The sequence below is a fragment of the Molossus molossus genome, unplaced genomic scaffold (genome assembly GCF_014108415.1).
Source record: "Molossus molossus isolate mMolMol1 unplaced genomic scaffold, mMolMol1.p scaffold_m16_p_2, whole genome shotgun sequence".
NCBI classification, from domain to species: domain Eukaryota; kingdom Metazoa; phylum Chordata; class Mammalia; order Chiroptera; family Molossidae; genus Molossus; species Molossus molossus.
Window position 1 is genome coordinate 1,060,006 of NW_023425355.1, and position 27,387 is coordinate 1,087,392.

At 40.2% G+C, this 27,387-nt stretch overlaps 2 protein-coding genes across 3 annotated transcripts in view; both read left to right on the forward strand.

Moving 5' to 3' along the window:
• Positions 1-27,387, forward strand: part of PHKA1 (phosphorylase kinase regulatory subunit alpha 1) — a 119,373-nt gene that overhangs the window by 77,329 nt on the left and 14,657 nt on the right. The window contains exons 18-28 of one of the 2 annotated variants that reach the window (XM_036271140.1): positions 12,632-12,798; positions 14,999-15,175; positions 16,622-16,713; positions 17,078-17,217; positions 20,242-20,398; positions 20,836-20,915; positions 22,312-22,390; positions 22,509-22,638; positions 24,526-24,627; positions 25,526-25,641; positions 26,480-26,530. In XM_036271140.1, coding sequence (XP_036127033.1) covers positions 12,632-12,798; positions 14,999-15,175; positions 16,622-16,713; positions 17,078-17,217; positions 20,242-20,398; positions 20,836-20,915; positions 22,312-22,390; positions 22,509-22,638; positions 24,526-24,627; positions 25,526-25,641; positions 26,480-26,530 — 1,291 coding nt within the window. The remainder of the gene's footprint in view (positions 1-12,631; positions 12,799-14,998; positions 15,176-16,621; positions 16,714-17,077; positions 17,218-20,241; positions 20,399-20,835; positions 20,916-22,311; positions 22,391-22,508; positions 22,639-24,525; positions 24,628-25,525; positions 25,642-26,479; positions 26,531-27,387) is intronic. The other variant, XM_036271141.1, reaches the window with a different exon arrangement.
• Positions 3,715-4,656, forward strand: LOC118635651 (E3 ubiquitin-protein ligase Siah1-like). Its single transcript, XM_036270354.1, has one exon. The coding sequence runs from the start codon at positions 3,715-3,717 to the stop codon at positions 4,654-4,656; it is 942 nt and encodes a 313-aa protein (XP_036126247.1).

Below are 27,387 nucleotides of genomic sequence, written 5' to 3' on the forward strand. Positions count from 1 at the left end.
CACATTATATAACTTACTAAGTGATCATCCCAATAAATCACGTACCCATCTGACACCATACATAGTTATTGCAACATTACTGACTATATTCCCTATGCTGTACTTTACTTCCTCATGACTACTCTGTAACAACCACTTTGTACTTCTTAATCCATTTACCCCAGTCTATCATATTTATTCCATTTTTAAATAATTTTGAAAAGCACAGTTTTTGGGTTTTTTTGTATTTTGATTAGGTCCAGTTTATCAGTTTCATTTGTTTTTGTACTCTGTTTTTGGTGTCATTTCTAAGTTCTATCCCAGTCCAAAGTCTTGAAAAGTTTCCCCTATGTTTTCTTCTAAAAGTTTTATTGTTTTCTCCAGTGGGTATGGCTCAGTGGTTGAGCATCGACCCATGCACCAAGAGGTCACCGGTTTGATTCCTGGTCAGGGCACACGCCCAGGTTGTGGGACAGGTCCCCAGTGGGGGGTATGCAGGAGGCAGGCAATTGATGTTCTCTCTCATTGATGTTTTTATCTCTCCCTCTCCCTTCTTTTCTATCTAAAATCAATAAAGATTTTTTTTTTAAGTTTTACTGTTTTGACACTTAAAATGATGCCTATCATACATTTTAAAATTAAATTTATTGAGGTGATATGGTTAACAGTATTATATAAATCTCAGGTATACAACAATATGGTTCAATATCTGTAAACCCTACTGGGTGCTCACCACCAAAATTCTAGTTTCCTTTTGTAAGTTAATTTTTGGGCATGGTATATAGTGAGGTCTAAGTTGATCTTTTTACATGTAGATATAAATATGTTCCAGCACCATTTGTTGAACACAGTATCTTTTTGCCCAATCAACTGTCTTGGTACATTTGTCAAAATTAACTGACCATTGCCCTGGCCGGTTTTGCTCAGTGGTTAGCGTGTCGGCCCGCAGACCAGAGAGTCCCGGGTTCCATTCCCACTAAGGGCATGTACCTTGGTTGCAGTTTATCGTCAGTCCCGGTTGGGGTCGTGTGGGTGGCAACCAGTCTATGTGTCTTTCTCACATCGATGTTTCTCTCTCTCTCTTCCTTCCTGTCTCCCTCCTACTCTATCTGAAGATAAATGCAAAAATGTCCTTCGGTGAGAATAAAAGAAAAAATTAACTGACCATCAATGTTAGGGTTGTTTCTAAATAATCAATTCTGTTCCACTGATCTATATGCCCTTGCTGTGCCACTACCATACTGTGTTGATCACTGTAGCTTTATAGAGTTTTCTGTTTCCTGAATACGTTATGTTCTCTCTCTCCTCTTCCAGTGCTTTGTACATGTTATTCCCTCTGCCTAACCCAGTCTTATCTAGACAAGTCACACTTATTTTTCGGGTCTAAGCTCAAAAGATGCTTTGTCTAGAAAGCATTCCTTGATTTCAAAAGTCTGGGCCAGGTATTCCTCCTTAGTGCTCCAGATCATCCTGTAGTTCTCTTTCTCACTGCATCATCACCTTGTATGTCATGTGCCTGCTCACTTGCTGTAAGCTCCACAATGGCGAAAATCCTCTGTCAGCAGTTCTAGAGTTTCAGCTCCAGGGCTTGTACAGTGCTGGATGCCTCGGAGGCGATCCCTCCCTTCTCGTTGAAGACAGGAGGGCCCGAGTCCCCTTCTCCTTAGGGAAGACTCCTGCAGACCCCATTTCCTGCTGCAAACCAGAACACCGTGATAGAATAGAAGTCATGAGTGTATGTGAAGGCACCCGAGAGCGAACAAGGCCTTACAGGACTGTGGAGCCCAGAGGCAGGACAGAACGAGACCGACGAGGCTGTTCTCGTCTGAGGGCCTTGGCTGACCACACAAGAGTCCGCGGACAGACAGCCGCGCTCTTGAAGGGCGAAAGCGCCAGCCCCAGACCTCTGCACGCGGGAGCCCTCAGGAGGGGACCCCCAGACCCACGCTCGGGTGTTCGGCCCCACGGAGAAAGGCTCCTCACGGACAGGAAGGCTCCATCAGCCTTCGGGGCCAGCATCCAGTGACCCCGAGGTTGCGCTGGATGCAGGCCGTCCGGGACTCGGGTGCCTACCACCGGCCCAGGGCAGCATCCGCCCTCTGTGGGTGCAGATGAGAAAGCCCAGGCCTCACACCATCTCCATCCCAGTCTTGCAGCTACCAAGCCGGCCCCGGAGCCCGATCCAACCAGGCCGAGGAGCACAAAGGCACAATGAATGGAAAATCAGGAGAGACCACAGACCACGGACGCAGCCCCCGCGGAAAGGAGATGATAGAATTTCACAGAACTGCTTCCTGCGTTCAGGAAAACGCTCATTGGAAATACTCCTGAACACTACTTTTCAGAAGGTCCCAGGGAACATTCTGGAAACAAAAAACAGGGGCGAGGAGGAGGAGGCAGACGGAAAGAAGATGGCGCCTGCCGTGGTGGGTGGTCCTGAGCGGGAGCAGGAGTGGGTGCGCGCTGGGCTGGGGGGAGGGGCCTCAGAGACCTGGACGTGGCCATGGTGGGGGGCTGAGGACCTGGACATGGGGGAGGGGCTTGGTGACCGGGACATGGCCATGGGGGAAAGGGCTTGGGGCTTGGGGATCTGGACAAGGCAATGGTGTGGGGGAGGGGCTGGGGACCCAGACATGGCAACAGGGGAGGGGGGAGGGGCTCGAGGACCGGGATGTGGCAACGGCAGGGCTGGGGGGGCATGAAGGGGGCTCCAGGACCCGGATATGGCAACGGTTGGGGGAGGGGCTTGGGGACCAAGACATGGCAATAGGGGATGGGGGAAGGGTTGGAGAGCCCGGATATGGCAACAGCTGGGCTGGGGGTACAGGATGAGGGCTCCAGGACCCAGTCACAGCAACATCTGGGCTAGGGGGGTAGGGGGGAGCTCGAGGACCCAGACACAGCAATGGCTGGGCTAGGGGGGCATGCTGGGGGGGTTCGAGGACTTGGACATGTCAACGGCCGGGCTTGGGAGTCATGAAGGGGGCTCAAGGACCCGGATATGGCAACAGCTGGGCTGGGGGGGCATGATGGGAGCTCGAGGACCCGGATGTGGCAACGGCTGGGCTTGCGGGCATGAAGGGGGCTCGAGGACCCGGATGTGGCAACAGCTGGGCTGGGGGGCATGATGGAGGCTCGAGGACCCGGATGTGGCAACGGCTGGGCTGGGGGGGAGGCATGATGGAGGCTCGAAGACCCGGATGTGGCAACGGCTGGGCTGGGGGGGCATGATGGGAGCTCGAGGACCCGGATGTGGCAACGGCTGGGCTGGCGGGGCATGATGGCGGTTCGAAGACCCGGATGTGGCAACGGCTGGGCTGGCAGGGCATGATGGCGGCTCGAGGACCTGGATGTGGCAACGGCTAGGCTGGGTGGTTATGCGGGAAGCTCGAGGACCCGGACACAGTAACAGCTGAACTGGGGAGCGTGCCTGGGGGTCTCGAGGACTCGGACGTGGCAATGGCTGGGCTGGCCTTGGGGGGCGAGTCAGGGGCTCGAGGACCCGGATATGGCAACGGTTGGGTGGCCAGGGCGTAGCCAAGGCAACCGTTGTTGGTGTGCTTGGGCAGCTGTGGCGGCGCAGGCCGAGGCGGCAGCAGACCATTTCCCGTGAGTGTCCGGGTGACGACCCACCCAACCCACCCGTGGAGTCCGGGAAGAGGTGTGGGCTTCCTGAGGTAGCCGACCAGCGAAGGGGCGGGTGCGCATTGGGCAGCGCCCTGTGTGCCCACAGCCATGAGCCGACGCAGCCCCAGGGCGCCACCTCCTGCGCCCTCTGAAGGCCCAGCACCCCCTCCTGCACCCTCCGACGGCCCGGTGCACCCTCCTGCGCCCTCCGATGGCCCAGCACCCCTTCCTGCACCCTCCGACGGCCCAGCGCCCCCTCCTGCACCCTCCGACCGCCCGGAAGATGCAGCTGTGCCCAGTGCTGACCTTGCCTCTCTGTTTGAGTGTCCTGTGTGCTTTGGGTCCGTCTTACCGCCCATCTTCCAGTGCTACAGCGGCCACCTCCTCTGCAACAGTTGTCGTCCGAGGGTGACCTGCTGCCCGACCTGCCGGGGCCCGTTGGGACACATCCCCAACCTAGCCATGGACAGGGTGGCCGACTCCGTGCTGTTCCCGTGCCAATACGCCTACAACGGCTGCACGGCCACCATGCAGCTCACCGGCAAAGCCGCCCACGAGGAACTGTGCGACTTCCGGCCCTACCGCTGCCCGTGCCCCGGCATTGTCTGTACCTGGCGAGGCCCCCTGCATACCATGTCGGCCCATTTAAACAAGCATGAAGTCATCACGTCCATGCAGGGGGCAGAGGTCGTGTTCCTGGCCTCCTACGTGCACCTTTCCGGCGCCCTGGACTGGGTGATGGTGCAGTCCTGCCACGGAGGTCACTTCATGACGGTCCTGGGGAAAAGGGAGAACTACCAGGGCTACCAGCAGTTTTTCTCTGTAGTTCAATTCATCGGAGCCCCCGGCCAGGCCCAGCAGTTCACCTACCAGCTGAAGCTGGCCAAGCACAGGCGGTACTTGGTGTGGGAAGCCCCGCCTCTGTCCCTGCTCGAGGACCCGGAGGAGGCCTTCAGGAGGAGTGACTGCTTGATTTTTGATGCTGGCACTGTGCAGCACTTCACCGAAGGCGGCAACCTGAGCATGAAGATCACCATCTCCAAGTGCTGAGAGAACAACAGAGCACTTTTGGGCCGGGGGGGGGGGGGGAGGACACCACGGTCAATAAAATAAGAGCTGTTACAAGGAAACACTTGTGTGGGTGACACTGATATGTATACAAACACGTCAACGGTAAACTGCTGAATAGACATGTACACACACATTCAAGACGGGCACCTCTTGTATTAAGAAAGGAAGTAGGGCAAAATAATTCTCAATTTGTGTTTGTTGTAGCTTGAGGGTACTGTTGAAAAACAGTGGAGTTTTTGGTTTTGGTTGTTGTTGCTTTTGGTTGCATGTATGTGTGTCTGAGATTTTCTTTCTTTAACAGACAAGCCATGCTGAGTGGTCTTAGACCACTGCTTTCCCCTCTATTTTAAATTAAATTCATTGGGATGACATTGGTTAGTAAGATTATACAGGATTCAAATGTACAATTCTAATTCTACAAAAATAAACATTTAAAAAAACAATAAATATAAATATGTATCAAAAGTGAAATTAAAACATCACTGGGTGAGTTTAATGAAAAATAAAGCTAAGCTAAAGAGAGTGAATTGGAAGATAGATCAGAAAAAAAATATTCAGAAGGAAATACAGAGAGAAAAAGAGATGTAATATAGAAAATAATGTGTCAGAGGTGTAAGGGTTACAGAGAAAATGTCTAAAAGAGGTTGTAACCAAATCTTTATAAAGTAGACCAAGAATAGGTCAGGAACAGCATTTAAAGAAATACTAACAGCTCTGGCTGGTGTGGCTCAGATGGTTGGAGCATCATCCTGTATTTCAGTAAAGGTTGTGGTTCAATCCCTGGTCTGGGCACTTGCAGGAGGGAACTGATCAAGGTTTTTCTCTCACATCAATGTTTCTCTCTCTCTCTTTCTCTCTCTCTCCCCCTCCCCCCCCCTCTCTCTCAAATAATTTTGTATATATTCAAAGTGGTTTTTAAAAATACAATAAAAATCACACCCGTGAACATCATGGTAAAATTACTAAAACCCAAAGATAAAGCAAAATATCAAAAGAAGCAAGAGAAAGAAGCATATATACATTTTTTAGCTGATTTCCCATTAGAAATAATAGAAGTGAGTCAGCAGTGATATGATACCCTAAACATATTTTAAGAAGAATGACTGATAACCTACAATTCTAGATCTAGTAAAAATGTCCCTCAGAAATGAAGGTGAAATAAACACAGTTATTCACAGCAGATACAAACTAAAGGGAAGTTAAAGGGTGCTATTGCAGCAGAAGGAAAATTTTCAAGACAGAGGCCTGAAAACAAAAAAGAAGAGAAAAGAAAAGGGTAAACATTGGGGAATCTAAATAAATATTGACTGTAAAACAACAACAATGACAATGTCATGTATGGTTTAAATTATTTGGGTAATTAAACTATAAAACAGCAATAGCATATTGTCAGCCGGGGAAAATGGAATTAAAGTGTTCTAAGGCCTTTGCACTGTATAGAAAGAGGTGAAAGAACTAACTTATCTCAAACCATAATAAGTCAAGAATTCATGTTGTAATCTTTAGAATATACACAAAAACAATCATAAATAATGTAGAACTACAAAGTTAACAAAGGGTAAAAAATGAGACAAAAAAATCAAAAAGAAGGTAATAAGGAGAGAAAAGGTGCAAAGCAGGCAGGACAAGTAGAATGCAAAGAGTTTGATGGTAAATTTAAGGCAAGTATATAATTAATTACACTCAATGAAAATTGATTAAATGTGCCAGTTAGAAGAGATGGACTGTATTGAAAAAGAAAGTGATATCTGTTTACAAGAGATGTATTTAAAATGTAGAGGTTAAAAATTTAAAAGATGGAAGACATACCAGGCAAATGGCATCCAGAAGAAAGTAGCAATATTAATGTCAAGCAATATAGACTTTAAGGTAAAAAGCATTTCTAGAGATAAAGAGGGGCACTTTATAATAATAAAAGGTACAATTCAACAAGAAGATATAATCATTCGAAATCTGTATGTACCTAATAACATACTTTCAAAATATATAAATCAAAAATTCCAGGAATTACAGAAGACATTAGTAAATACATAGTCATCGTGGGAGATTTTTAACACAAATATCTCAGCAACTGACATACACATAGGGAACAGACTGATGAATACCCAAGGGGAGTGGGGGAGACTAGGTAAAAAAGTTGAAGGGATAAAGAAGTATATATTGGTAGTTATAAGATAGTCACAGGGATATAAGGCACCTCATAAGGAATCTAGTCAATACTATTTTAATGACTATATATGGTATCAAATGTGTACTAGACTTATTGGGGTGATTACTTCATAAGTTATATACATGTCTAATCACTAGGTTCTGCTCCTAAAACATAATATTGTATAACAACTGTAATTGAAAAATAATTTAGTAATACTTTAAAAACAAAATATTTTTGCCCTGGCCAGTGTGGCTCATTCATTGGGCATAGTCCCATGCACTAAAGGGTTGCTGGTTCAATTCCTGGTCACGGCACATGCCTGGGTTGAGGGCTCAATCCCAGGTAGGGGGTGTGCAGGAGGCAACTGATCGATGTTTCACCCTCAGACATGGATGTTTTTCTGTCTCTTCCTCTCTCTCTAAAAATCAATAAAAACAGTTTTCACAAAAGCTAAGTGAAATAAGCCAATCAGAGAAAGACAGATATCACATGATCTCACTTATCTGTGGAATATAATGAACAAGGTGGGCTGGTGAACCAAATAGACCCAGAGACATAGAAAGGAGTATGGTTCAGACTGACAAACCTCAGTGTGTGTGTGTGTGTGTGTGTGTTGGGGGGTGGGGATGGATGAGAAGAACCAAAGAACTTATATGCATGTATGCATAACCAATGGACATAGACAACAATGCTAAGGGGATGGGGGAGGGTGGGATGGGGAGGAGGGGGTCTAGGGGGGAAAAGGAGAAACATCTATAACAAAAATAAATTAATAAAAATTGGAGGAAATAAAGAAATCTTTCATAAGGCTATAGCTGCCATCAGGACGATGTGTGGTTTATTTCACAAGAGCAGGGCTAGTTTAACACCACATTCAAAGAATAAAGGGGGAAAATCAAATGATTATTTCAATAGATGCAGGAAAACTATGTGATACTCTTAGTAACTAGAACTAGAAAACTTTAAAAATGATAAACATTGTCTTTTAAAAAACAACAAAACCCACAGCAAACACACCTAAATTGAAATGATAGAAGATTTTCCCTCTGAGACTAGGACGAGGACGAGGATAGGTGCTATCACTGCTTTGGTCAACATTGTCCTGAAGGTTCAAGCCAATACAGTAATGCAAGGGAAACAGTGATACAGGCCCAGGTTGGTTTTCTCATCAAGCATTCTGGGAGACATAGATTATCACGCAGGATTTTTATGAGGAAGTGCTTTTGCGCTCCACATATGTGCAATGGAAAAAAAAATCAACCTCCAAAAAGCCCTAGCCAAATTCATAGATCTGGAACTGGTATGGCCCTTCAGAGGTTTCTGGACTAGGGGGAAAGGGGCAAACCTAAATTTACACTCCATCATTGATCAGTCATTGGACGAGGGATGCCAGTTTTGGGTGAGACAGTTTTCTTCAACCAAACAAATTCAGACAAGGCCTGTCAACTGAGCCCTGTCTGCTAGCAGCACTCCCAGCAGCTGAGGGAATTGAATGGGGACTTGGGCGATGGACCACAGCATTAACTGCAGACATTTAAAATAGCTTCGCACTGGGGAAAAGGGAGAAACATCTGTAATAAAAATAAATTAATTAATTTAAAAAAATAAATAAAAATAAAAATTATTTACAAAATAAAGAAATAAAATAAAAAAGAGAAATCTGAAGCAGATATAGCAAACTGTTAGTATTATTTCAATATTAGTGCATACTTAAATATGTGTTATATTTTTTCTATATCTGTATATGTTTGAAATATTTTCAAAATTTTAAAAATAAATAAAAAAAAAAGAAAATGGCTTCACACATATAAAATACCTAAAATAAATCTAATGAAAGGTGGATGAGTTCTCCACAGAAAATTAAAGAAAACCTCAATAAACGAAGGTATATACCGCCATACTGGAAGACTCAATATTATAAATATAGAAGTTCTTCTAAATTGACTTGTAGGTTCAATACAATCAAAATTAAATTCCCAGAAGGGTTTTCCTCTTCATTTTATTTTATTGTGGCAAGAATACTTAACATGAAATCTACCCTCCTAAAACTTTCCTGGGACAAACCACAACCGAGGTACGTGCCTTTAGTGGGAACCAAACCCGGGTCTCTCTGGACCGCAGGCCAATGCTCTCATCGCTGAGCCAAATCGGCCAGGGCTGGATTTGACTATTTTAGATAATTCATAGAAGTGTAATCATGCAGTATTAGTCTTTCTGTGACTGGCTTATTTTGCTTAGCATAATGTTCTCAAGGGTCATCCTTGTCACACAGAGCAGAATTTACTTTTTTAAGGCTGAATAGTATTACCACATTTTCTTTATCTATTTAAGTATCAGTGGATATTTAGATTGTTTCCACATCTTGGCTAGTGTGAATAATGCGGCAATACACATGAGAGCACAAATATCTCTTTGGGATACTGGTTTTAAACAAACGCCCAGAAGTAGAATGACTGAATCGTATGGTAGTTCTATTTTTAATTTTGAAGGAATGTCCATATTGCTTTCCACAGCAGCTGCACAACTTTACATTCCCACCAACAGTGTAAAAGGGTTCCAATGCTTCCATATCCTTATCAATACTTGTCTGTTTTTAATAGTAGCCACCCTGACACGTGTGAGGTAGTGTCTCATTCGTGACTTGATTTGCATTTCCATGATGATTGAACATTTATTCATATTCATGTTGACCATTTATGCCTTCTTTGGAGAAAAGTCTTTTCAAGTCCTTAGCCCGTTTTTTAAACATTTATAGAATTTATTTGGGAGACATTGGTTAATAAAATTACATAGATTTCAAGTGTACAGTTGTACAATGCCTCATCTGTATGTTGCATTGTGTTCACCATCCAAAGTCAAATCTCCTTCTGTCATCATATACTTGATCCCCTTAACCCTTCACTCTGCCCTTATCCCCTTTCCCTCTGGTAGCCACCATGCTGTTGTCTGTGTCTATGAGTTTTTGTTTGTTTGTCTTGTTTGTTTATTATTTGTTGCTTTCAGTTTTATATCCCACACATGAGTGAAATAATATGATTCTTAACTTTTTCTGTTTGACTTATTTTGCTTAGCATGATATTCTTTCTGTGTATCTTTAACAACAATCTCATCTTATTCAGAAAAGCTAAAGTTTGATAGATTGAATGAAGGAATTTAATGTCAAAGAGAAACATTAGAATTTTTCCTCATCCTGATCTTTGCCTACATCTTAACAATCCAATCAACAAGCAAACTTATTCTTTTAAAAACAAATGAGGGGGCACCCTGGCCAGTTTGGCTCAGCAGTTAGAGCGTCGGCCTGCGGTCCAGAGAGACCCGGTTCGGTTCCCGCTAAGGGCACGTACCTCAGTTGCAGTTTGTCCCCGGCCCTGGTTGGGTTGTGCGGGTGGCAGCTACTCGATGTGTCCCTTTCACATCGATGTTTCTCTCTCTCTCTCTCTCTCTCTCTCTCTCTCCCTCCCACTCTATCTGAACAAAATATCAAAAAATGTCCTCAGGTGAGGATAAAAACAAACAAACAAACAAATGAGGGGGGAGTTACTGGACTATTCAATTGTGGCTACTTTTCTTTTCCTTTTCCCCTAAGTTTTAGTTTGAAAAAATTTCAAGCTACGGAAGTCATACTGAAAATCTCTCCCCCTTCCCTTCTTTCCACTCCTACCTCCCTTTCTTCTTCCTTGCCCTCCTCTCTCTGCCACACACATATATATGCATGCATACCTACACACATAGAGAGATTTTTTTTTGCTGAACTATGTGATAGTTAGCCAGAAACATCACAACTCTTCTACCCTAAACACTTCAGTTTCTGTCTTCTAAGAACAAGAGTATTTTCACATATAACTGCAATGTAATCATCACACTCAGAAAATTTATTGCTATTATTTTTATTATACTATTGTTTAATATAGAACTCATATTCCCATAGTTCTCCCCCCCACTTCAGGATCCAATCAAATGTCACACATTGGCATTTAGTTATTATATCTCCTTGATGTCTTTTTCTTTATTTGAGGGCAAGAGAGAGAAATACTGATTTGTTGTCTCACTTATTGATGCATTCATTGGTTGATTCTTGTATGTGCCCTGACCGGGATCAAACCCACAACCTTGGTATATCACAAGAATGCTGTAACCAATTGAGCTACCCGGCCAGGGCAATATGTTTTTTTTTATCCTCACCCGAGGACACCTTTCCATTTTTTGTTCAGATAGAGTGGGAGGGAGGCAGAGAGAAAGAGAGAGAGAGAGAGAGAAACATCAACATGAAAAGGACACATCGAGTGGCTGCCACCTGCACGACCCAACCAGGGCCGGGGACAAACTGCAACCGAGGTACGTGCCCTTAGCAGGAACCGAACCCGGGTCTCTCTGGACCGCAGGCCAACGCTCTAACCACTGAACCAAACTGGCCAGGGCGTGATATGTTTTAATGTAGAACAATTTCCTAGTTTTTTGTTAATCTTTCATTACAGTTTTGAAGAAGGAAGGTCAGTTATTTTGCAGAGTGCCTCTCAATTTGGTTAAAGTGGTGGCATCTGTCAGATGTTCCCATGTCCTTTGTCCAACAGTGTTTCAGCAAATGGTCTTACCTTCCATTGACAATCAATTATTATTATTTTTTTATCCTCACCTGAGGACATTTTTAAAATTTTTTGTTCAGATAGAGCGGGAAGAAGAGAGAGAGAGAAACATTGACGTGGAAGGGACACATCGAGTGGCTGCCATGCGCACGACCCAATCAGGGCCGAGAACAAACTGCAACCGAGGTACATGCCCTTAGCGGGAACCGAACCCGGGTCTCTCTGGACTGCAGGCCGACACTCTAACCGCTGAGCCACAGCAGCTGGGCTGGAGCCTTTCTTTTAAAAACATCTCTCCTCTACCCCTTTTATTTTATAGTTTTAGTGTCAGCATTGATTCATGGCTTTTTATTTTGTTCATTTTGTCATGCTCTATTCCTGTCATTTTTTATTTTAATGTTCAAACTACAAGATCTGGCCATCGGGAGCCCCTTCAAACTGGCTTCTTTTAAATATCAGGACTATTGACTTTCCCTTTGGGCTTTGCAATTGGCTTTATAAGTAGGGGAGGATATGGTTTACAATCTACTATAATTTATAGAGTTTTCAAATACCATCTTTCATTTTCAAAATGGTCTTTTTGAGTATTTTAAAATGGTGTGATGGATTTGTGATACTTTTTCTTCCTTCTGCCCTAGCTTCTGTGGTAGCCAATAGAAATTTTGGCCAAATGTTTGGCATAGTTATGAACAGAGCAACAGAGCAGTGAAAGAAAGCAAAACTGCTTGGGTGGATTGTGAACTAGCTCATAATTGTATTTTTTATTAATGCAGTACCCTACCTTACAATGCACCATGCCTAGGAATGCTGTAAAATTTTACTTTTACAAAAGTTATACTAATGGCCCTGGCCGGTTTGGCTCAGCAGTTAGAACATTGGCCTGTGGAACAGAGAGTCCTGGGTTCGGTTCACGCTAAGGTCACATACCTCGGTTGCACTCTGTCCCTGGCCCCGGTTGGGGTCATGTGCGTGGCAACCACTCGATGTGTCTCTCATGTCGATGTGTCTCTCTCTCTCTCTTCACCCCTGTCTCCCTCCCGCTCTATCTGTAGATAAATGCAAAAATGTCCTCGGGTGAGGATTAAAAAAATTTATACTAATGTATAAACATTAGTAATCACCCAACACAACATTCTGGGTATGCTTTTTCACTAAATTGTATTGTTTTAGAAATCATTTTCTCTGATTTTCTGTTTTCTATTTACCCTCTAATTGTCAGGGTTCAAACAGGTAAATTGTCAGAGTTTTTGACAACATCTTGCTGCACACATTTGAGCTTCATGGACCCTGAACTTGAAAGTAAGCTGTACAATGAAGATTACAATGACAGCTATAGTGAGCTAGAATCTTGTGACTGGATGAATGTCTATGATTCAACCAGTAATGGTAAGGAGGCTTCATAAAGGTACTGGCCTTGCTGGATAAGAATACAAAGTATTGTTGAGTATCTTGCTTAATATATCTCACTCCTATTTAATACTCCTACTTTTTGTTTGGCTTTACTTTTCATTCTTCTACTTACTTTTGGTTTCTGGACTAATATTCCTGTTGTGATTGTGGAGTATGGAGTTGGACTATCCCTTACTAAGTAAGGTTAGGGAAGAGTTCTCTGCTGTGCATATAAAATGGCTAGTGATTTCAAAATGACAGGAAGCAGTGAAGAATGAGATATTTAATCAAGTACATGGTAGGAAAACTATACATATACACTACTGCTTTTTGACATTAAAACACAAACTTTTAAATTAAATTAGAATGCTTTTTATATATAATATTAAATGGGCACTTCAGAATCTCTTGGGAGGACTGCATAGTTTGAAAAAAAGAAACCAAAAACCTATTCGGTATGCATGTTGCTTTTATGTTGCAAACTAGACAAATAAAGCACAACAAAGTCTAATTGGTTGTTAGGAATACTAAGATGACATAGTGAGAAAACATCATGGGGGTATATATTAAAAAGAGCTGAAAAGTACCCTAAAGTGTTAAAAGACTCACCTAGGCAGGGCAAGCATTACAGTACTTGAATCCCAAGATAAAAGGGACAATAGGAGCAAATTCTTCTTCCAGCTATCTAAAACATGGTTTACCTGCTTTCATTGTCTGGGTATTTAACTGTTAGCCTATATAATAAGGCAGTCAATTTCTTTATCTTAAGAGTGGTGTGTTGGAGAAAAGAAAAAATAAATAAATCAGCTTTCCTTGATGCAGTAGCAAGCATAATCTTGTATACAATAGACGAACATAGCAGTCAGAGGGAATATTTTCTTATTTGGGCTCAGCAAAAGTCATGATATCTAGCTTGGCATAAGGTGAACTATTTTGAAAATCAGACAAGAATGATCATAGATTGAGGTTGTTTGTTATTCCATGGGTAATTGTGATTTTTATCTGTAGCACTCATTCTCTTACATTAATTTCTAAAACATATTTTTAATGATATGTGTTACTGAATTTGATATTATGCATCTGAGTCACTTTTTCCTCTCTAGACTTACTCATCCGTGGTTTCACAATGGATGTGTCTATTGCTTGCCAGCCCTTCCATGAGGAGAGCACTTTTCTCCATATACAATGTTATATTTGTTATATTCATTTCAAGTCCCTATTCTTTATAATTCTCCACCCAAGAATCTAGATTGTATTCAAGGCTGTAATATTTGTGATTAGGATATCACTGAGTATGAGATCTATTCTTACAGTTTTGCTTAGTCACATCAGAGCACAGAAAGACATCTTAAGAGATCACCAAAGATGATAAAAAACCAGTTGATACCTGACTGACCTTGTAGACTTCAGTATTGATCCAAATACTGTGCTTTTCAAATTATAAATGTTGTGAATGTTCATGTAAAGTCTGAGATGTTAAGCATCCACAGGGTATACATGTATTTTTGTTTCCGTTCTCCATAGTGAGAGATAATGTTATAGTAGGTATGTGGAAGAGGGGGAGCCAAGACCATAGGGACCATATCTGCCTTCTTCACCACTGAAACCTCAGCATCTAGTATACCTCCTGCTACATCGTAGGCAATAAATATTTGGTAAATAAATGAATGAGGTGACTAAAAAGACAAATGTGTGGCCAGTAGTCCTTTCAACAGTAATGCTACACAGATTGGTTTTTTGTTAGCAGTTGTGGAATCTGTTTTCAGCTAGGCTCAATATTTAGTGGAAGATTTTTGCCCTTTCCCACAAAAGTCTCATCATACTAGTGATACTAAAAGGGCCCTGTTCTACTCCTTTTCCATTATCACTGTCACCACCACTATCATCATATGCTTGCATATGAAATGCTTGTACCATCTGTCTTATATTAACCTCATACTGCTTCCAAGAGCCCTAATATTGTCTCAGAAAAGTTGAAGAACAACTGGGTCCTGGTAAATGACCCTAGTTTTTAAATGGCAAAGCCATGAAATAACGTAATGATTGCATATTTCCCCCACCCCCATGAGCTAAAACAACCTACTTCTGGTGCTATGTTGTGGTCACAGGATCCAGTCATTCAGTTTGGTGAGTTTGATTGTGATATACCTAAAATGTTCCCTTTTTTCTTTTCACCCTCCCCATACTAACCCTGCAGCTCACTGTGGTGATGAAGTCGCTCGTTATTTAGATCACCTTTTGGCGCACACTGCTCCCCATCCTAAACCAGCCCCTTCCTCACAGAAGGGAGGGCTAGATCGGTTCCGAGCTGCTGTGCAAACAACCTGCGATTTAATGTCCTTGGTGACCAAGGCCACGGAGCTGCAAGTACAGAGTGAGTAATGCCAGTACTCACTGGAGTCAGTCACAGGATGACGTGAATCCCAGGATGGGGGGTGTGTCATTTATTACAGTATAAACAGGAACTTTGTTTTGTTCACCGCTTTATCCCCAGCATCTTGGACAGTACTTAGAACATATTAGACACTCAAATACTTGTAAAATTAATGAATTAGGTGTAGTTTTGCTGTAGATAGTGCTATGTAGTCTAGTTTAACCAGTTACATAATGAGAAGAGACCAAATAAGAGACATGGAACATACTCAGTTTTAACATAAAAGTATTAAAATGGTGAAAAGTGTTTTCTTTTGTTTTGGGTATAATTTTATTTAAAGAGAAAGCATTGCCAAGCTATTATAAGAGTGCCTTGCAATGGAGAAAGAGATTTTCTCCGTTAAGGAAACTACATCTGGTTACCTTAGGCTGTAAGTTTTATAGTCAGTTGTTCTAGGAGTGTAGAGCTGTGTTTGTCGGCTACAGTACCCATTCTTCAACAGCTTTGCCATGCACCTCTCCATGACCACTACCCTCCTTCAGGAGTATTTGTGGTGGAAGATACCTTCTAGATACCAAGAGTAGTCATGGTCCCCAAGAGTGTTCAACACCTCTATGGTAGCTCCATGTGAAGGGACTGAAGGACTTAAATACTAACATTTACAGATGATGACAATGAAAGAGATGCATGTTCTTATTGTCTAAAACTTTATTGATCGTTACTAACCAAAGATTGGAGAATCATTTAACATTTAGAATAAGGGAAAGCTTAGTATTCCCTTCAAGTATGCTTCCTTGACAAAGGGCTTATGTGAAGAAATAAAGTTTATTAAGTCATACTTTTAGATTATGAATCATGAAACTTGAGCTTAATGTCCAGCTCTGCTACTTACTTGTTTGAACAGTTATTTGAGCTCCATATCTTTATTTTTGTATCTTTAAAATGGCAAAAATGCCAAGAGAGTCTCTCATTAGAGGTTATGGTAAGTATTTCAACAATGGACTGTAAGTGAAAATTTTAAGAATATCTTAAAGGTGGTCAGCTAGTCTTGATACATTTTTGATTCCCTATATAGAGTCACCCATTTATCTATTCTCAAGAAAATCTAACTGCTAGCAGCCAGATATTCTCCTAGGAAAGTCTAGAAATATAAAATATAACTATGTACTATGCTATAAAAGCATCAATGATAGTATCATTCTGGTTACATTTTTAGACTTTAATATCAGCTGATGCTACAATTCTAGACATTCCATTAAAAAATGTTTCATGTTTGAACATTCTTTAAATTATCTAATATTTATATTTCTTTCCTTTGGTGTTACCCAGAAAGGATAAACTTCTATAAAGAACCAAACATATGTAACTTCATTGTTGAGATCAACTGTGCATTTTTGTTAGTCTCCTAATTATGTAAACTTTATCATAAATGTCAACCTTTTGCAGATGTTCACATGTATCTTCCTACAAAGATATTTCAGGCTTCCCGGACTTCATTCAACTTACTTGACTCACCTCACCCCCTACAAGAGGACCAGGTAAACTTGCACATGAGGTATTTCTATCAGCTTTTTGCAAAACTGCCGTCATTATGGAAAATAATAGAAGCATCCATTATGGTTTCTGATAGTAACTGCTGGTAGGCAAAATGCTATCCTGGTGAAGATACATGACCTTTTCAGTTCACTTTTAAAATTAGGAAATTTTTCTAGCCAGACTTTACAAGAACTAGATTGCTATATTATACACCTTGAAGGTTTCATTGTTTTTGGTTTACTTTTCATCAAAATTTAGCAAATTTTTATGGGAAAAGTTTAGAGATGAAAAGGTCAACACTCTAGGGCATTATTTACATTGAGCACTTGTGGACTTAATTTTTTTTTATCTTTTCTTAAACTAAAGGTTCCATCGGTTCGTGTAGAAGTACATCTTCCTAGAGACCAGTCTGGGGAGGTGGACTTCAAAGCACTGGTTTTACAGTTAAAGGAGACATCCAGCTTTCAGGAGCAAGCTGATATCCTCTACATGCTATACACTATGAGGTAAATGATAGGTATTATCAATATACTTTAATGTTCATCTGGAGAGGGAAAATGGTTTAGTAAATATAGCATAAATTTGGAATCTTACTGATCTGGATTTGAATAGTTTTGCAACCTACCCACTTTGTAACTTCAAAGCCTCAATTGTCTTCATTTATAAAAGTTGGATTATACCTCACAGAGTTGTAAATATTAAACAAGATATAATATCTGCAAAGTCTCTAATACAGTATCTTGTACATAGTGACCAATAAAGTAACTATTATTATCATTATTATGGTTATTTTAAGCCTTCATTATTTGGTATAATCTATAGATAAATATATTGTTAACTCAAAAGAAGCAGAATGGACACAGCCCCGAATTTTGGTTTAGATGTTGAGACTGATGATGCCACATACATACCAAAAGTGTGTGAAATGTTTATTCCTCATATAATGAGACTTTCTCTGAAAGAGAAGAACAGGTTCCTAAGTTGGTCCCCAAAAAGCTTGAGTGAGCAGGGGAAGGAACTGGATTCAGGATTGTATTATGATTAGGAGGTGAGACTGAGGCTGAGATGAGAGTCCCTAAAGGGGGCAACAGTTACCCTCTCGTCCACCTTGAATCATTTTGAAGAAAATATCAGACATTTTAATATTTTATTTCTAAGTATTTTAGTAATATTTCTAAAAGACAAGGAATCTCTTAAACATAACCGCAAGGAAACTTCTATTTTCAGACAAGATACAGTACATGCATTTCTTTTGGTTCTTCCTAAGTAGAGGAGGACACTATTTATAATGCAACCACAACAGTGTATTGAAAAGTAGACAGAAGAAGACACATTATCTAAGGGCCTCAGGATCTGAGGAATGACAATGTGGTTTTCTTTGTTGCTTCATATATCCTGCAGTGGGTACTGAAGAAGCCAGCAACTTGAAAATGATTGCACAGACAACAAAGGACTCTAAGGAACAATACAAATGAATAGACAAAACAGAAACAGACTCATAGATATAGAGAACAGTCTGGTGGTTGTCAGATGGGAGGGGAACTGTGGGGACTGGAGGGCTGGGTGAAAAGGTTAAAGGATTGAGAAGTACAGATTGGTAGCACAGAATAGTCACGGGGATGTAAAGTGCAGGACAGGGAATATAGTCAATCATATTGTAAACCTATGTATGGTGCCAGGTGGGTACTAGACTTGTTGGGGGAAATCACTTGATATGTTATTATATAAATGTCTAACCACTATGTTGTTCACCTTAAACTTATGTATGTCAACCGTAACTGAAAAATTTAAAGACATTTTTGAAAAGAAAAACCTTTTGTTTTTAGACAAAGGACTAGGAAAGGGGCAACCTAGCAAGACACAACTTTTAGACAACAACCACTTAACTCTAGCCAAGCACCACAGAAAAATCTTCCAGCCCCACCCCTGTCAACAAAGGCTGAGTGAGAAGCCCACACTTCCACTCTTGCCCAACTGGAACAAGGCAGGCACTGTTCTACCTTCTCCACTGTTAGGATACTGTCAAAGAAGGCCAACTAGGGATCTGGAACTTTCATCCACTCCAGGTACTAACCAAGTCCCCATGGGCCATCTCACTCCAAAGCCCATGCTACTTCCATCACATTATGATGTTTAATAAGTGACAGAGACAGCTGCAAAGCTCACCAGCACCAAAGTCAAATTTTTACATATCCAATTGTTTTAGAAGTAATACAAACATATTTTTAGCTATTTAGTATGCTTTGTGTACTCCTCAAAATCCACCCCACATCTGCTAGCAAGAGATAGGCCCTGGTCCAGGAGCACCCCAACTCCTACTGCCATTCAGAACTCCAATCTATTGATAAACATTTGGGTCGTTTTCAGTCATTCAGTCACATGCATATATCATTTCTCATGTATGGAATTTATCCTACAGATATGGCAGAAGTAGAATTGCTAAATCAAATTCTTTTTACGTATATAAATGTATCAATTTTTTGTTATATGCCTTCTGGTGTATAGTTCATAGTTAAAAAGTCCTCTTTCTCCAAAATTATAAAATAGTTCTCCCATATTTTTTCTAGTACCTTTATTTATTTTCAATTTTTATTCATTTATTTTTGTTACAAATGTTTCTCCATTTTCTCCCCTAGACACCCTCCTCCCCATCCTGCCCCCAACCCCCCCAGCATAGTTGTCTGTGTCCATTGGTTACGTATACATGCATATAAGTTCTGTGGTTTATCTCATCCATCCTATTTTTTTTAAATATGTTTTTATGGATTTTTTTAGAGAGAGAGGAGGGGAGAGAGAGAGAGAGATAGAAACATCGATGTGAGAGACAAACATCGATTGGCTGCCTCCTGCATGCCTCCCACTGGGGATTGAGCCCACAACCCAGGCATATGTCCTGAATGGGAATCGAACTGGGACCTCTCAGTCCATGGGAGGATACTCAATCCACTGAGCCACACCGGCTGGGCAGTAATACCTTTATTTTTAAATATTTGATACATTTGGAATTCTGTGATGGATCCAACATTTTTTTTCAGATAGCTACTTGATTGTCTTAACATCATTCAATAAATAATCCACTTTATCATATTTTAAATTCCTAACTTCACAATCCTTTATATGTCTTTTATGGTACTTCACAGCTGATTTGTGTTATAGTAATTTTTAAAACAATACCATATATGTATCCTTTAAAAATAAGCGCGCATCTTTGTTATTTCTTCATTAATTCCCTAGTGGCTATTTTATGAACTTTCAATTGTTAAATTGAATCTTCGACTTTATTTTCAGCACCATTGAAGCCCATGAAGAGGGTAAAAGAATGCATTTTGTGAAAACACAGCTGAAACCGAAACTATTCTTGTCTAGGTATTTGACTTCCAGGGATGACTACTAATCAGAGTTTTACAAGGATTCTTACTTAATAACAACATTCATTTTCTATTGAGAGAGACCTATCAACACCAGGCATATCCATTATAACACTGACAACTTCATGTACAATTAATGTAGGCCCCTCTTTCACATTCCAGAGGACCTGACTGGGACACTGGATTGTATGATGACGGGAGTGCAACAGTCAGAGAGCTGCTTACTGAACTATATGGCAAAGTTGGAGACATCCGTCACTGGGGCCTGATCCGGTACATTTCTGGAATCTTAAGGAAGAAGGTAGAAGCACTGGATGAGGTACTATAAATTCTTCTTCAGTTGACACCAAATCCAAATAGAGGACTTTTTTAAAAACTGGTTTCCGTAATTATTTTTAAAGCAACCACAGCCTCTAATCATTTGAGGTCTTGTCTTTCCCACATAAAGTTTCTAATATTCAGTTAGCTTTCTGTTTGTGAACATCAAATATACAATACTGAAGCATATCGACTGTAGACTTATAAACTATAAGCATTTGAGATCTTAAGAATGAATTTACCTTAGGAGATAAAATACCTCATTGTTCCCTCAGAGAATTCCCTCTTTTCTAATCTTCATGGTGTTTCCTGAGAAAGAGAGTTTGGTATATCATTAAATTAAGGAGGAGCAAAAGCTTCTAGGCAGGAAAGGGGTAATTTTTATGAAAATGTGAGGTGTTGTGGAAAGGATAACGATGTTTTGCTGCCTCTCCTTAGGCCTGCACAGACCTTCTCTCCCACCAGAAACATTTGACAGTGGGACTCCCTCCAGAACCTCGAGAGAAAACTATCTCTGCGTGAGTATGGTTTTTAGTTGAGTTTGGTCACGTTTCTCTTAGTCATTAAGGAGCTGTGTGAACCGACCCCAATTCTCTTGCCCAAATCTGTCAATGGATAATAATGTCCTATATGTGTGAGCTTCTCAGCATAAGATTGTTGATAATAATAGGGCAGAGTAAATGAAAAAGGAAACGCACAGTGAGTAACACTCAGATGTATTTTGCTTTTTTCTGGTTTGATGATTTTCAACTGGAATTAGCGCCCACACAAAAAAGTCAGCTATTCTTTGGACTTTGTTCCAGGCCTCTCTCCTTGGCTTATAGACGGCTGATTTCTCCCTATGCCTCTTTATGTTTCTTTCCTCTACGTGGGTGTCTCTGTGTCCAGATTTTCCATTTATATAAAGGCACCACTCTTATGGGACTAGGGCCCACACAATAACCTTTGCCAAATAAGGTCACACTCTGAGGTACTAGGGGTTAAATTTCAACATATGAACTTTTGGGGGACACAGTTTAACCCATAACACCTTGCTGCTGGCAAACAAAACCTTTTATCACAAATCAGATTAATTTTGTGACTACAAGCATACCTTGTAGATATTGCGATTCAGTTCCAGACCACCGCAATAAAGCAAATATAGCAATAAAGTGAGCCACACGAAAGTTTTGATTTCTTAGTGCATATAAAGGTTATGTTTACACTATGCTGTAGTCTAGTGAATGTCCAATGTTATTATGTCTAAAAATTTACGTACTTTAATTTTAAAAATACTTTATTATTTACAAATGCTAACCACATCTGAACCTTTAGTGAGTCGTAATCTTTTTGCTGGTAGAGGGTCTTGCCTCAATGTTGATAAAAATTCAGTGTCTGCAAAGAACGATAAAGTGAAGTATGTTATAACGAGGTATGCCTGTACTACAGGCAGTCCCAAAGAAGGAGATGGCATGGTCCATGCCCCGTGCCTCCGGAGTGCTTAGTGTCAACAGGAGAGTCAGAAGTGTGTGTGTGTGTGTGTGTGTGTGTGTGTAAACTGATGAAACTATAGAAAATCAATATAACTCGATAAGGTATGATTATAAAGTAATAAAATGGCTTCCAAAATGCACAATTTAAATTTAGTTTATTCCTTTTTAGCCATAATAGTTACTTGTCAAATGTTAAAAATTAACCATGAAAGACTAATCTGGAAGGGCACCATAAAATTTTATAGGGCCAAGGCACTCTAGGTTTATATAGGAGACAGCAGAGCTCTTTTGAGTTGATATGGGCCAGAGTGGTTCGGGGAGGCAGTGAATTCTGAAGATTGAAATAACCAGCATTGCTACTGGGAGGAGCTCCCCCCCCCTCCAGTAATTTAGGCTTCAGTAGTTGCATAATTTTGTCTTTCTTTACTGTCTTCTCCCTCAGACCTCTGCCCTATGAAGTGCTCACTGAGCTGATAGATGAAGCCAGTGAAGGGGACATGAGCATTTCAATCCTGACACAGGTGAGCAGAGTCCTGATTGCTATTTTAAAGTTTGTTTTCAGTGGATCTAGGACTTTACCAAAAAATAGGCCCATGGGGCCTGGGCCATAATTTTTGTCTATATCCATTCCATGCACAGGAAATAATGGTATATCTAGCCATGTACATGCGAACTCAGCCTGGCCTATTTGCTGAAATGTTTCGACTGCGAATTGGTCTGATCATACAAGTTATGGCAACAGAACTGGCCCACTCCCTTCGATGCTCAGGTATTCAATTTAGTAATTATTTTAGGCAGAATTCACTGTTGAGTTTGGTATCAGGAGGGGAAAGAAAGCTAAAATATTTTTTATGAGTAACACAAAAGCTGCATATAGCAACCTTGTTCCCAGGGTAGTCAATCTCTGTACAAGAGACTGATATTATGACAAATATAATTAGTTCTGTAACTTCAAAACTCCACCTCTTGGGGGCTCTGCACTCCAAATGACTACATTCTTCCTAATTCCTGGCATACATGGAACCTGAGTGTGAAAGACTGGGTTAGATGCTGATTAGTCAGTGTAGCTTCTGGACACCAGATTAAGTCACCATATCAGTTTGACCATAGTGCCAGTATTCTGTCCATTCAACATCGAGACTGAATAAAGGAAGGCAATATTTCTGCTAATATTTATGTGACAAGACTCTCTTTGAAGCTGTAGAGCAGAATTGTATAAAATGTGAAGGGGGAAAAGGGGACCGCATGGCATGACTTTTTTTCCCATTGGTATTTGTTTTATTTCAACAAGAATGGCAAGAAATAGAGATTGTATACAAAAACAAAATCACAGTGGCTAAATTCAATTTTACCCATTTTTTTTTAGTTAAATGACCTTAAAAGGCTTTAAATTGAGCTGTTAACAAGTACCTAAATTTATTGGTTTGAGTCTAACCTAAATTGCATGAGATAATTTATATTTAAATAACTCTTTAAAGGAAGAGAGCTAATGATTATTTTATAATTATCATATGCCACACATTGTGCTTTTTGCTTTATATTTACATACATTATCTCATTTAATGTTTACAACAACCCTCTGGAGAAGGTATATTTGTTCCACTTCTACTGATAAGGAAACAAACTCAGAGAGGTTAAACAATTTGCTCAAAGTTACATAGCTAGTAAGTAGTGGAAATTGAGTCCAAGTCTGCCTAATTCCAAATGATTTCTAGTTTAGCACATTGATACAGATTACAGGTATTATATATGTGTATTCTCTAGCTATAGTATCAAGGGGGGTTTTATGAGGATCTGATTATTCAATAATAGACCTCAATGAGGGACAAACCTCCAAACATTTTTCACTTTTCCTTAATTGCCTGCTAAGATCTTTTTTTCCTGTGGATTCGTCAAAACCACGATTATTTATTTCTTAGAGGATAAAGTTAAGATCCCTGGGCCTGATAGTCAAGATCTTCTACAGTCTGGCCTCTGCCTCCCTACTTCAACAGTATTTCCCACTAATTTAATCAACCCTCATTTGACACTTAGTATAGCTATGTTTTATTATTGTTTATCTTGTTTAGATTTCAAGTCTCTCCCAAATAATTGGTCAGCTTCTCAAGGTATAACAGGTACCATGTCATACCTGTTAGTACTAACATTACTTAAAAATCATTACCCACATGTAGTAAACTCTTAATAAGTGTCTGATGCTGATAAACAAGTTTAAGTTATCTTCTCTATATTTAAAATTTCATGGATTCATACTTCTTCTCTTTTAAGTCTCTGTATTTCCAGGCTGACAGATTTTGATTATTTTAGTCTATCTGCATATACACATTCATTGCCTTTCTCTGATTGGTTCCAGTTCCATTGTTCTCCTTTCATTCTTCCCACCTTCAAATAAGGATCCTACTGAGTACCCTAATGGTGTGGAGGGGGGTGAGAAAGAAATCAGGGACTGGGTTAATCCATAAACTGAATAGTCCTTAAATTATTATAAATCTACTATAGTCTTAATATCTAGGCAGTATGGTGCTAGATGTTTGTTTTATTTTATTGTTCCAATCAAGTGACTCAGAAATTCTAAGCAAGAAAGAAATAGAGAAAAATAGGGTGGGCATGGCAGGCCAATTAGAAATATCTCTGCCCTAACATTTCTGCTGACTAGCTGAGGAAGCCACAGATGGCCTGATGAACCTTAGTCCTTCAGCCATGAAGAACCTCCTGCATCACATTCTCAGTGGCAAGGAGTTTGGAGTAGAACGAAGCGGTAAGGTTGAATAACTGCACTTTCATTTCAGAGCGTTTAAATGTCTCATTGATTTTTAAATGTTTTTCTTTTATCAGAGGAACCTTTACCCCCAAATAGATAGAACCCTAATATATGAAACAGTTAAAAGCAAAGCTGTCTTCTGGAACAAGATTTGGAAGCCACTGTATGTCTCCATTTTTTTTTTTTCTTTAAATGATAATATCAACTAAGTAGACTGCTATCATGTTTTGTTTTGAACTGTTTTATCCATTCCCTTAAATTATCCTAAATTGAAGTCTCTACTTTAGGACAACAAACAACCCATGTAATAATCTAAATCTTTCTTGTGTTCCAGTTGGCAATAATTCAGTAGCACTTAATGTTGTGTGTGTGCATGCACACATGTGTAGCTGCTACAGTACATCTGATGGATCCTTTGCCTTTTGGGGCCCACTACAAATTAATCTTTCACCTGCACTTGGTGGTTTGGCAGTGGGATTTGGTGTTGAATACCTAAACCATCAAAGCAGATGAGAAAGGTTACCTCCTGTGCTCAACTTTTAGGCTTAGGATAGATAAATATATAATGTCAGATGGATGGATACCAGAACTTAGACTAGTAAAAGAAAGTTTTAAAGCAGTGCTCCTCAACCTTACTATGCACCTGGAGAACTTGCTAAAATGCAGACTTTGATTCTGGATCAAAGGTCAGGAGTGAGGCCTAAGATTCTACTAAGAAGCACCTAGGTGATGCTGATGTTGCTGGTCCATGGGCCACACTTTGAATAGCAAGGTTATAGTTGTTATTGTTTTAATTACCATAAAAGAAAGAGATGCATCAAAGTCTTTTACATGTGGTAGAGAAAAAAATTGAACTTGATTATCTTCTTAATCTTTAATCTGTCATGCTATATAGTGCGTCCCATTGATTCAAATATCAGCCCTGCCATTTCTATCCATGAGGTTGGTGCTGTTGGAGCAACCAAAACTGAACGAACTGGGATCATGCAGTTAAAAAGTGAGATAAAGCAGGTAAGATAATGCTTAGCCCGTGTGGCTCAGTGGTTGAACGTCAACCCATGCACCAAGAGGTTGCCAGTTTGATTCCTGGTCAGGGCACATGCCCAGGTTGTGGGCCCAATCTCCAGTGGGGGACATGCAGGAGGAGGCTAATCAATATGTCTCTCTCACATGGATGTTTCTCTCTCTCTCTCTCCCGCCACCTCTCACTCTATCTGAAGATAAATGGAAAAATATCCTCGGGTGAGGATTAAAAAAACAACACAACAAATAGTTAAACTGATGTTGGTAAATAATTCTTGTTTTGATTGAAAGTGATTGGTGAAACGTTTTATAGTTGTTTATAGTCACACAGTATTACTTACAAGTCCGTTATATATTTAGAACTTGAAGTCCATATTCTCAGCTACATTAATATACCCAACTATATCATTTAATTCTTTTTTTACACATTCACTACCTATAGGACTTCAAGAAAGCCAAAATCATTAGGACTGTATTTTAGATTATGCAGAGTCATAAATTTTCATTATTTTCTTATTTCTAAATATTGATTTCTATTGTCACCTGTCTGTCAAGTATTTTTTATTGTTCTAAACCTTTTTCTCTACCACTCACTAATGTCCTGTTTTCTTATGGTGAAATATATTTCAGGTAGTTGACTTTGTTTTACTCTTTACTGTGACTTCTGGGAGTAAGGTGATTGCATCAGGTTTTTAAATGATAAACATGCCGGCTAGTTACTTGAATAGTCTGTAATTTTACTCTACTAATACCTTTAAAATGCTATTAGTGGTTGCTTTGCCTCATGTCTTTTAAACTTGTATTTTCTCAATTTTTTTTTTTATAGTCCAGTGGTGGTCACACTCTGGGTATAGACTTGATGTCACCGTCTTTTCTGGTAATGGCTGTTCTCTTGTACTATATACCATTTAAAGTGTTTTGAATATACTGTTATGTAAATCATGGCATACACCGATTGAGTGAAAAGAAAAATAAAATGAATTAAGACCTGAAATAAATATAAATTAAGTTTATGTATAAAGGTGAAATCATTTCATCTTTCCCAAAAAGACAAGAAAGGGAGTTCAACTCCAACCTTTTTTCCGTTTCAGAAAACAAAATTGAATTTTATAAGTATTTCTTAAGTATCTATTTATTCAGTTATTCTTCAAGTAATAATTAGTTGCATGTCTACTATGCACCAGGCAGTGTACTAGACAGCATCAGCATTCCCTGGGAACTTGCTCGAAATGTAAAGTCTTGGTCCCCACCCTAGGCCTGAAAGTCTGGGGGGAGGCCCAGTAGTCTGTGTTTTAATAATCCTTCTAGGTGATTCTGATGCACTTTTAATTTTGAAAAACACTGGGGTAGCTATTCTGATTATTGATTCATGTGCTAAATAGTAAATGAGTGCCAATTTCATGCCAGACACTGGAAATATAGTAGTGAACTTTTCTTGGTTTAAATCAACAATTCATACTGACCTATAATTTCAGAAGCAAGGAAACAAAAAAAAAGAAAAAAACTATTGGAAACAATATTGATATTTTGTGGGGGGTCTTAACCAAATGCCCTGTAATAAATTAGTATAGTAAGATTTGGCCAAGTCTGTCATATGCACATCAATAAAAGAGGACTGAAGCACGCAGGAGAAGTTAATCTAGAAACTCAAAACTACTGCTACTTGGTTTTGGAAAATAGTCTGAGTACCCTTTGTGGGTTCACCCCACTATCAGCAGCCTAGGATCTTGATGG

Bases quoted from the DNA above. Each gene is read 5' to 3' on its own strand.
- LOC118635651 (XM_036270354.1), top strand. From the start codon at position 3,715: ATGAGCCGACGCAGCCCCAGGGCGCCACCTCCTGCGCCCTCTGAAGGC.